Source organism: Polypterus senegalus, chromosome 5, assembly GCF_016835505.1.
Source record: "Polypterus senegalus isolate Bchr_013 chromosome 5, ASM1683550v1, whole genome shotgun sequence".
NCBI classification, from domain to species: Eukaryota; Metazoa; Chordata; class Cladistia; order Polypteriformes; family Polypteridae; genus Polypterus; species Polypterus senegalus.
The window spans coordinates 100,352,975-100,365,504 of NC_053158.1; the positions used below are offsets into that span (position 1 = coordinate 100,352,975).

At 37.5% G+C, this 12,530-nt stretch overlaps 1 protein-coding gene across 2 annotated transcripts in view; it reads left to right on the forward strand.

Annotated features, from left to right (window-relative positions):
• Window positions 1-12,530, forward strand: part of LOC120529397 (cadherin-20-like) — a 131,291-nt gene that overhangs the window by 97,683 nt on the left and 21,078 nt on the right. For both annotated transcript variants that reach the window (XM_039753157.1, XM_039753156.1), the window contains 3 exons: window positions 7-301; window positions 7,136-7,255; window positions 11,516-11,683. In XM_039753157.1, the coding sequence (XP_039609091.1) occupies window positions 7-301; window positions 7,136-7,255; window positions 11,516-11,683 (583 nt within the window). The remainder of the gene's footprint in view (window positions 1-6; window positions 302-7,135; window positions 7,256-11,515; window positions 11,684-12,530) is intronic.

Consider the following 12,530-nt stretch of genomic DNA (forward strand, 5'->3'; position numbering starts at 1 on the left):
TTACAGCTTCATTCGGACATGGATAGAGGTGATGGGTCTATCAGGTACATCCTTTCTGGAGAAGGTGCTGGCACAATGTTCACTATTGATGACAACACTGGTGACATTCATGCAATTCAGCGGCTTGACAGAGAGGAGAAAGCCCAGTATGTTCTCCGTGCACAGGCAGTGCAGAGACAGACTGGCATGCCATTGGAACCTGAGTCAGAGTTTATTGTTAAAATTCAAGACATTAACGACAATGAACCCCAGTTCCTGGATGGACCTTACAGAGCATCTGTACCTGAAATGTCAATGACAGGTAAGGTGAAAGCAAAACAAAATTTCAAAAGTTGCTAAATCTAATCCTGAACTATCCTGTGCATTGACATAGGCTTTACGGTCTCCCAGTTGCAAGGTGTTTATTATTAGGTGATAACACTCATAGATTTTATATAGAAAATAAAACCTTGTGTGGAATTATATACCACTGGGAAATATCCCTGGACAGAGCATCAGTCAATCACAACTCAAAAAAACAATTACACTTACACAAAAGCCAATTTGGAAACTCCAATTCACCCAATCTACATGTCTTTGAGGATGTTGGAGGAAAATCCATAGAATATTTCCTTTAATGATCCTATTCATTTTACTCATGTTTTCAATAGGAGAGCACCAAACATGTTTCCGTCATCCCACAATTAAGTGCCAAAAATGATTATCAAAACATAGTTGGTTTATCAAACATGAAAAACAAAGTATGTAGTCAATTACAATTGCAAAAGATATCATTATGACATACTGCACTTTTAAAATGGCCTCCCTATTGTCTCAGCTTCCAAATTCACTACAGAGTCTTCTACTCCCTTCTCATGTGGGTAGCATCCTGTGTCTACTTTTGATTTTGACGCTGGTCTAGAATGTCTCAGGGTCATCACACAATAGTTCTCTCTGGCAGACATTATGACCACAGCATCTCTGAGTTCTGACCCCTAAAGAGCTCAAACCATACAGCAAATGTTATGCTGTTTTCTCTCTGTACTGGAAAGCTGGGTAAGTCTTGTCCGTTGTGATATTTAGCCCCTCCTGCAAAGTTCTGTGATGTTTAATTGTCCATTGAAGGGCTAGGAAACTTTGGCTTGTATTGTAATTCCATGTTCTATAATAGGCAGATGTGTACCACCTATTCCACCTAACATCAATTTACTGTCCTTTAGTTGGCCTGGAGGACTTACAGTTTGTTTCTGGTAATGTTTTCATATGACAGAGTTTTCTTGTAGACCACCTGCTGCATCTATAGAGATATGTGGTCCAGTTTTCCCATTGTGACGGGCGGCCAGGTCCCATGCCTGGCTGGGACACCCCTGTTGCATATGTTCCGGGGGAGCAACCATGGGCAGCTCAATACCTCCCCCAGGATGCTTTGTGGCAGCCTCCCTGGTGATTCCCCAACCTCCTGCATGGCTCATTGGGAGATGGAGTCCTCCACAGCCTGGTTGGGAGCTGTGGTGGCCGCTAGGGGGTGCTGCCTGGATTCAACAGCTTGGCTAGACGAGCCTTCAGCCCCACCCAGGCTATAAAATGGGCCAGCCACCACCACTTGGGGTCCAGAGTCGGGAGGAGGAGGACTGATGGTAAAAGAAGAAAGAATTGTGTTGTGGGTTTTTTGTGGTGTTTTGGGACTGTGTTGGACTGTGGGACACGGGGAAGATGTGCCCCATGGCTGAAGAGAACATAAAAGTCTTTGTTCATTTTATACGTGCCTCCGTGTCCATCTGTGTCGGGTCAGGTGCCTATATAGCGCCTTTGTTACACCATGTTGGCATGAAGAGCACTTTTCCCATTTTCCAATGTGATTTTCTCTCTTTCTACGGGCCCTTCTCACATCCTGTGCAATCTGATGCTTTTTTATGTACATATAATACAACATGAAATTCATTCATATTTCTGTGTAATGATTATGTCACATGAACAATATATGAATAAATCCCATAACAGCTAAAAAGTAAATAAAATTAAAAAGTATAAAATTAATAGTATCTAAATATTAAGGTTCAGGGTGGAAGGGTATAATAGTGGTTAGTCACATATCCAGCCTTCTGGGTTTGAACCCTGCACCTAAATGTTCTCCATTTTTCCTGTGCCTCTGGGGGTCTTCTTCCCACATCCACAAAGAAGTTCAAGTTAGGCAGATTAGCGATTTAAAAATGACACAGTCATATGAAAAAGTTTGGGAACCCCTCTTAATTATTTGGATTTTTGTTTATAATTCGCAAAGCTTTCAAAGTAGTAACTTTATTTTTAATATATGACATGCCTTATGGAAACAGTAGTATTTCAGCAGTGAAATTAAGTTTATTGGATTAACAGAAAATATGCAATATGCATCATAACAAAATTAGACAGGTGCATAGATTGCGGCACCCCAACAAAGATATTACATCAATACTTAGTTGAGCCTCCTTTTGGAAATATAATAGCCTCTAGACGCCACCTATAGCCTTTGATGAGTGTCTGGATTCTGGATGGAGGTATTTTTGACTATTCTTCCATACAAAATCTCTCCAGTTCAGTTAAATTGATGGCTGTCGTGCATGGACAGCCTGCTTCAAATCATCCCCTAGATTTTCGATGATATTCAAGTCAGGGGACTGTGACGGCCATTCCAGAACATTGTACTTCTCCCTCTGCATGAATGCCTTTGTAGATTTCGAACTTTGTTTTGGGTCATTGTCTTGTTGGAATATCCAACCCCTGCGAAACTTCAACTTTGTAACTGATGCTTGAACATTATCCTGAAGAATTTGTTGATATTGGGTTGAATTCATCCGACCCTCGACTTTAACAAGGGCACCAGTCCCTGAACTAGCCATGCAGCCCCACAGCATGATGGAACCTCCACCAAATTTGACAGTAGGCAGCAGGTATTTTTCTTGGAATGCAGTGTTCTTCTTCCGCCATGCAAAGTGCTTTTTGTTATGACCAAATAACTCTAGTTTTGTCTCATCAGTCCAAAGTACTTTGTTCCAAAATGAATCTGCCTTGTCAAAATGAGCATTTACATACAACAAGCGACTCTGCTTGTGGCATGAGTGCAGAAAGGGCTTCTTTCTCATCACCCTGCCATACAGATGTTCTTTGTGCAAATTGTACTGAATTGTAGAACAATGTTCAGATACACCATCTGCAGCAAGATGTTCTTGTAGGTCCTTGGAGGTGATCTGTGGGTTGTCTCTAACCATTCTCACAATCCTGCGCATATGCCGCTCCATTATTTTTCTTGGCCTGCCAGACCTGGGTTTAACAGCAACTGTGCCTGTGGCCTTCCATTTCCTGATTACATTCCTTACAGTTGAAACTGAGAGTTTAAACCTCTGAAATAGCTTTTTGTAGCCTTCCCCTAAACTATGATACTGAACAATCTTTGTTTTCAGACCTTTTGAGAGTTGCTTTGAGGATCCCATGCTGTCACTCTTCAAAGGAGAGTCAAAGGAAAGCACAACTTGCAATTGACCACCTTAAATACCTCTTCTTATGATTGGACACACCTGTCTATATAGTTCAAGGCTTAACAAGCTAATCCAACCAATTTGGTGTTGCAAGTAATCAGTATTGAGCAGTTACATGCATTCAAATCAGCAATACTACAAGGGTGCCCAAATTTATTCACAGCCAGTTTTTCATATTTGATTTTATTCCATACAACTAAATACTGCTTCACTAAAAATCTTTGTTCGGAAAACACCGCAGTACTCAGATGTTCCTAGGAAATGAAAGACATACTATCTTTTTTGTTGAAAGTAGAGTAAATTATTATGCAGGATGAAAGGGGTTCCCAAACTTTTTCATATGACTGTATATGTATGTGGGCTTGGTGATGGACTGGAATCCTGGTATTGTTTGCTGCCTTTAACCCAATCTGCTGGATAAGCTCTATGACCATAAGTTGGATTGTATGGGGTTTACAAATAATAATAATAATAATTCTTTACATTTATATAGCACTTTTCTCAATACTCAAAGCACTCTTCACTCAGGGAGGACCCAGGGCGTGAACCCATTATCTCCTTACTGCGAGGAAGCAGCACTACCATTACACCACCTGCATTGAATGTTATACTATAGTGTTTGAGTTCTGTTGTGTAACCCATAATGCAGTAACTGTGAAATGCAGACACTTATTGTAAACTAAATTCATAAATCTATTTCCAAATACAAACCAATTTATGGATGACAGGTATTCAAAAGTGATACAGAAAAACATCAATCAACAGCACTAAAAATTGAATATTCTACTACAGATCAGTATTAAGAATGCTTGATCAGTTTCCAGTGGTTGCAAAACTGCACCACAAATATAAGAAAATAAACCTTATTATGAAACTCTTTAATTATCGTCTATAAATAATATTTGAGTTACATTACTTTCAGTTGCCTATGCAGTCCTTTACATAATTACAAATGCAGTGCATATAATATATTTAAACTTATTCCTAAAAAGGAACACTCTTCCTTTAAATAATCAGCCAAAGTAGAAAAAAAAATTAAATCCAGCACCATACAAGCTGTTCAGCTGACAATTCAAGACACAAAGATCTGACATTCTTGACGAACTTTTGCAACAGCCTTCTTATAATTGTGATAACGTTGCCTTATAATGAGTGTGCTGGACATACATAAGTTAGAGGTGTAAATTAAAGACAGCCAGCCCAGAAAAGAGAAAATCATATTCAAAAAACTATTATTAACTCTCTTATTACTGTCATTTGATTAGTGCAATCTTTTCCATTTCACTACAAGGCTGTGCTATTTCACATTTTCCTCTCGCCTTATCTTGACTATGTGAACTCATGTCATCACTCACCTGTGAATTGCTTCTGACACTTTAGCTACAAGGGAAGGCCACTGCTTCTGCTTGCTTTTTATATTTTTTCAGAATAACTTTACAATTATTTTAACCATCAGAGGCATTCTTTGATGTTGTGGAATTATGCACACCATCCCCTGCTATCTTGAACAATTTGATAACACCTAATTCTTCCGGATTTCATGCATTTCATGTCCTATGTGTGACTGGAGTGTCTTCTTTTTCTTTATTTTCCTCTTTACCCATTTCTGTGTGTGGGTCAGCTCTATCTATACAGCTCGGACCTGCACCTCGCCCCCAGTCGGACCCCTTTACTTTACATCTTCTATTTTATTCACCCACCTCCACCTCGGCCTCCCTCGCTTTCTCTTACCCTGTACTCCCATTTCTATCCCTTTTTTGCCCAGATATTCATAGTCTCTGCTTATCACATGTTCAGATCAATCAATCAATCAATCAACATTTATTTATATAGCACATATTCATACAAAAAAAATGTAGCTCAAAGTGCTTTACAAGATGAATAGAGAAATAGAAGACACAATAAAAGGTAAACATAAGTCAACATTAATTAACATAGAATAAGAGTAAGGTCCGATGGCCAGGGTGGACAGAAAAACAAAAAACTCCAAAGGCTGGAGAAAAAATAAAATCTGTAGGGGTTCCAGACCAAGAGACTGCCCAGTCCCCTCTGGGCAATCTACCTAACATAAGTCAAACAGTCCTCTTTGTATTTAGGGTTTTCATGGAAGGACCTGATGATGATGGTCACGTAGACAGATCACTTCAAAGTATTTTCTTGTACGTTCTTACATATATCACTCCTACTTTTGTTATACCTCTGGTTATGTCATTTCTCATTTTGTCTTTCTTTGTAACTACATACAGTAAGTACATCCACATCAACAGTGGCAGAAATGTATTTTTGAAAGAGCCAGGTGTGGACAGTAGAGGGCACTGTCGCTCCTCAAACCCAGCACGTAGACACTGAAGACACAAGTTAAAAGCACTAAGAGCGTGTTTATTTTTGTCAGGCTCTTTACAATGCTCTCCACTACCACAGCCACAAGTAAGCAGACAATAAAGTCCACTATTATTTTTTCTCTCTCTCTTCTTTTCTTTTCTCCTCTACCCTTCCCAGCAAGCTTTGTCCAACTTCCACCCGACTCTTGCTCATCGAATAGGTTTAAGGCAGTCCCTTTTATATTGGCCAACCCGGAAGTACTTCTGGCCTGCCAGCACTTCTGGACTAAGCGAACACCTTGTCTCCCATGGTCCTTCCACAACACCCCCTGGCGGCACCCACAGAACCCAACAGGGCTGAGATACAGAACTCCAAATCCCATGGTGCCTTGTGGGAATCTGGGGACACCACTGCACTCCAGGGAAGCTGCCATCTAGTGTCTCAGGGGAGGTAATGCCTTAAAGAAGCATTCCATATCCTGGGCGTCCTTGCCAGGTTGGGCTCTTACAAAGCCTGGCTCTCATAACACCAGACACTATTAATGGTTGGCAGTGATGGCACCTTATTATGTTCATCACATAACAAGCATCCAGTAGTAACACTACTGTGCCAAATTAGCCATTAGCTTTGAACTGGAGTCTTAATCTAAAAAGAGGTACTCGTCAGTCAGTCAATTTTATTTTTACATTCACAGAATACACTAAAACTTGTCCTTTTATATAGAAAATAAGCATTCATTTCCAAATAAGCAGAAAAAGGAAGAACATTAAATAGCATATTATAATCATAGGCTAAAGCGTACTGATCTGAACCGTACTGTGATACTAGCCCATACGAGGATCAAGCAAATGTGGCATTATTGGCACATGCTCTAACTAGCTGTGCTAACTGCCTAATCTTTGTGGTCTTCTTTCATACAATTGCTAAATATGCCACATAGGAAATTATGCATGTTTTCTTTGATACCTTTTAAAGTCTGAATGCTACACTATTCTTCTATTAAAGTTTAACATACCTCATTTAATTGATCAACTTTCTGGGTTAATTTATTTTATTACATAATAGCTCAGTTGCAACAGATGTAAGACAAGAGTCAATCCTGGAAAAGACACCTTTACATACTGTAGCTGGGTACATCGACACACCAGACACGTGTAGTGTAGCATTGTGCAAAAACAGACCAACTTACCCATTGAAAACCAACACAAACATGCACACAAGTGAACTGAAGAGGTTCTTGAAGCCATGAGGTACCATCATGAATCATGGTACATGGTTAAACACGCCTTGTTACTAAAATGCAATTTTTAATTTTTTTTTAGGAACCTCTGTTTTACAGCTGACCGCTACTGATGCTGATGACCCAACGTATGGAAACAGTGCCAGGGTTGTCTATAGCATTCTGCAGGGTCAGCCTTACTTTTCTGTGGAGCCAAAAACAGGTATTTATATACATGAAAATACTCTTTCAAAAAAGTTCAGATTAATAATGTTTCTGTAGTATATCATTATTGAAAACATTCCGAAATAAAAAGTCAGAATAGAGCCATCAGGCTAATGCTTGTGAAATACACGCAGTCTTCACACATGTATGTGCATATCTACACCAATCAAGTAGCCATCTTTCATTAGTGCCAAATGTAATTAATCACAGAAAGATTAAACAGCGTATCTTTCAAAAATTACTTTCATGCTGTTTTGTCATAGACTTCATAGTATTGAACCAGTAAAACTTTTTTATTAAAATTCACTGTTTCCTTTCATATTCAACGCAAATTAAAAGGATAAATGTGAAACTAAGCAGTTTCAAACAATACACTATAAGTGAATTTCATTCTACAAAGTATTTAACAGCATTTTTCAAATTGTCTGTTTCCACTTTTTTACCTGAAATAAGGTAATAAAAAAATTAACAGTTTCCCATATCATTAAAGGGATTGTTTGTTGTCATTTCTATAATGTAGACCTAGGAATCAGTAGCACTTGAACAAAAAAAATGTTAACACTTTAATTTAGGTACTGCATCTATTACTCATTTTCTCTCATTTAACCAGACCTTAACAATTGCTTATTTTGGTCTTCATAACACTTATAAAGCATCAGTAGATAGATGATTCATCTCTGTGCAGTGTGGCACATTGACAGGATGGCAAAATTACTTGTTAATATGAAGGATTTACAGGTCTTATACTAAATATGTAATATCAAGAGAAATGTTTCTCAGTTAAGACACCTCAGACCACTCCAAAGTGAAGCTTTGTTGTAGGTCACTTTGCAGAGATGAACAAACACTTTACAGATACTTTATAAATGATATGAAGACTTGTTAAGGTCTTGTTGTATACTGTAATAGTAATAGATGCATTTCTTCCGTACCTAAAGTGTTACAAAAAAATTAAAAAACAGGGAGGCACAGTGGTGCAGTGTTGCGCTGCTGCCTCACAAACAGGAGACTGGCATTCCTGCCCCAGTTCTTACTTTGTGGAGTTTGCATGTTCTCCCTGTGTCCACATGGGTTTCCTCTGGGTACTGGGTACATGCAGGTTGGGTACATTACCATTGCTAAATTAGCCCTAGTGGGTATGTGTGTGAGTGTGCCCTCTGATAGACTAGTGTCCTCTTCAGGTGTTGTTCCTGCTTTGTGCCTGTTGTTTGCCTTTATAGGCTTCACCCACTCCACAAGCTGCACCAGAGAAGTGGGTTAAGAAAATGAATGAATGGAAATATAAAGGATTCTTGAATGCTTTAAACTGCTTGCTGAAACGCAATTAATATTAAAGTCAGAACTCTAAGAATAAACTTAAAAAGCAAAGTTGTCTGTAAGCATGTCGGGAAGTATCAAACCAACAAAGCAGTCTACCAAGGATATTACATTTTTAATGTCTGAAATCTTTTCTTGATCAATCTTAATTAGTTTTGATTAGTATTTAATTTTATCGTTTTTGTGGTGATTATATTGCACACATTTTGAGTTTTATTTTCATGGTTCTGTCCATGTTGCTCACACTTAAGGGATCCATTGCCAGTCGGTTTGTCTTCAGATCTTTCGGTCAATTTTATTTAAGATGGCGGCAAAGAGAAATAAGCATTCACGTTTTGGAATCAAAATACTTAAATAGGAACCTTTGTGTGTGACCCTGTAAATTAAGCAAAAGATTTCTGGTTTGAATTTTGACTTTGCCTTTGATTCACGTTTTGAACTTTTGTATTTTTTTTTTGGTTTTGTCCTTTGGTTTCATACATTGCCATTCTTGCTTCACATTTTTTTTTTACATAACTGTCATTTCAGTGTCCAGTAATATTCTTTTTGTCATTTTAGCCAAGGCTTTCTTAATGTTATTACAACAGAATTGCCAAAGCTAACTAGAGAATCTGCATGTCACTCAAAGTTAAACTGCAATCTGAATGGGTGATGGTGAAAATTGTATTCACTAAGCACATCCAAGAATGGTCATTTCTTAAACACCATAATCTGATTTCAACAAGTTTTCAACAACAGCTTTAATTGTAATGGACGTGATCTATTGTTTACTCAAATTTATACCCAATGTTTCATAAATTGCTTTTCCAAAGTCACAAATCAAATGAAAATTTTAGTTAAGAATAGTTAGATTAATGCACACAATTATTTACACGTATTCTTTTATTTTCTAAACTCATTTATTTCCTATCTTTGCTATCCAGGGTGTTGGGATACACACCCACCACAGAGTATACTCAGATGCACGCCTATATTCACTAAAACGGAGCAAGTCACAATTTGAAGGCAGGAATCTAAAGCTGTGAGGCAGCAGACCAAGTGCATGCCATTATTGGGATTATCAATGTTTAAGTAATTTTCAGATATTTTACTATTAAGAATTAACTTTAAGATTAGTATTAGTATAGCCATAAGTATTCAACCCATTTCCTTTAGCTGATGTCTCCATGAGAGGAATGTAGTGATGTAGCACTGGCAGAAACCAACCCAGAGAAAGCATTGCAATCCACCATAGGGCTCACACGCAAGCACACAACCTGCGTAAGGTCTCTCTGCATCTATTTACTGAATCCACATACTCTGATGTCTGGATCAAAGTGTAGGATAATACTTGATCGCAAGGCAGGAGCCAACCCTGAAATGAATGTCAGTCCACCAGAGGGAACACTCATATGAGTGCAGTGTCAGTTTAGTATTCAGTTAGACTAATAAGCACTGTAAAAACCAGGGGACACCTTTATGAACATGGGGGACATGCAAGTTCCACACAGAGAGGCTGGGGTTCATTACCGCCAGCATAGTAAAGGGGGAAACACTAAGCTCTGCACCGTAATACCATCTAACAGACACTCTATCTGTCATGTAAACACAAATAATATAAGAAATGTCTACATGGCATTAAAAAGGTGCTTTTTGTATCAGGTGCAGTAATGTTTAAAACATCTTAGGTTTGACTTCAGGATTTCCCAAAAACTAAAGGTTCCCAATCAGGTTGAGTTAAGGTTAAAAGTTTCTCTTTTAGGTAAGCTGCCTGACAGAAGCCAAAAGATGGCCACTGGGAACAAAAATTAAGTTAGGGTAAGAAGAACGTACCGTAGATGATGAATGTTTAGGTTTGGGCACGAAAGTGTCCTAGGGAAAAGTCTGGGGCAACATAAGTCACCTAAACAAAAGATGATTTCCATCCACTTTCTTAACCTGCTTAGTCCAATAATGTGTTACAAAAACTCAAGAGATCAATCATATTTTAATATCTCTTTTTTCTATTTTTTTATTCAGTTTTTGCAAAAGTATATAGCTGCTTATTACATTTTAGACCTTTTTTCTCCTGTACTGTCACACACTCAAATTTCTTTATTTTTATTGTAGTAATACATGTAATCTCCCAAACAGAAAACACAAATTATGCAATTTTAAATATGTTTTTAATACTGCAATGTACTAAAGCAAATTATGCATTTTTTAGAAACGTCACTCAGGCTAACTACTCAAACCACAGTCAATTACCCTAGCTGCAAAGACACTGACTTATACTAATAATCATTTAAAAACACATTTCTACATTTCACATTATGTTTACTTGTTTTGTTCACTTTCTGACAGATCTTTGCTGCTTTCCCTAATATTTATGGACATTATCCCCTTTTATGCTTTATATCATACACAGGAATTAGGAGCTCATTCATTAATTTTTACATTCTTATTTCCCTAAATTAGTAAATTGTGAATGATGCTTCAGATAACTATATAAATACATCAATGAGTTTGTATGTGAAAAAAGTAATAAAGTCATTACTTAACTTAAGCTTTAAAACAGTTTTGTAGACTGGGTCATGCTGCCACCAAGTGGTTGCTTTCCAGTATTACATGATAATATATTTTACCATTGAGTTTGAATGAAATACAAAATCCAGGAATGCATTTATTCCGTCATAAATAGAATAATTTGTAATGCAACATTTTAAATTTAGATTTGCTATATGAGAAAAACTTGCCGTACTGAACCAGTTTGAAGCATTTAATTTGCTACTGACTATAGCAATTAATCAGATGAAAGCTACAGTATACAGATCAAACGTTGTGCCTTTCACCTTGTAAAAACCTTTTTTGTCCCATTTCAATTAACAGAATACTATACATGAAAATGTATGTGGCCTTTTATCAAAAACAACAATAGCTAATTATGAGAGTTAAATATTTAATATTTGAATTGTTTTTACAGGCATCATCCGAGTGTCTTTGCCCAACATGGATCGGGAAGCCAAAGAACATTATGAATTGATCATTCAAGCCAAAGATATGGGGGGCCAAATGGGAGGTTTGGCTGGTACCACAACTGTCAATATCACCCTCAGTGACGTCAATGACAATCCTCCTAGATTCCCACAGAGTAAGTTAATTACAGTCTTTCTCTTGTACCCACAACCCACACGGCCAAATTCTTTTTCTGAATGTATGTAGCACATGCCCAAGCAGCACTTCTAGCCTCAAAATGTTAAACTGCAAACTTCTTCTGGTTGCTTTCTTTCAAGAGAGTAGGAACGCAGCGCTAGTAGCTTAATTTTAAATACTAATATATAATTCAAGACTAACACAAGCAATTTGATACAAGTAGCAAAAGAACTACTAAAAAAACAACATTCTGGATTTTCTTTAATTAGTTCTACTAAACAGACGATATTTCAGACAGTTAACAATTTCTCATTTGAAAACAAATTCCTGGAAGCTCTCCTTTGTACACAGCATATTATTTCATGTACAGAGATTTTATATATATATATATATGTATAAAACTAAAGCAGCTGAGGTCCAATCACAACAAAGGAATAAGAAATTATAGAGAAGGCGCAAACACAATTAGACATGTATAAACCCAGATTTGAATTAATTCTGAGGAATCCCCACAGTGAAGTTGTCCTGTAAAATCCCTGAGTAACCTAACATAGTATCCTTACATAAACCTTGGTTCAACTACATTCTTGATCTCTGGAAAGCACTTAAAGGCCAGGGAGTAATAACTGCTCTTGAACTTCCATCCCTCTAGTTTATGCAGAAGAATCTTCATATTCCATTTTTTTATTTATCTCAAATCATCTAGAAGTCTGAGGAAATACTTTTGGATGTTCACCAGGCCCTTGTGGACATGCTTTTCTCTTGAGCCTTTGGTAAACTTCTAGCATAATCCTCCTTTCAGAATTATACACTGTCTCTACCATTTCATTGCTAGATACATATTA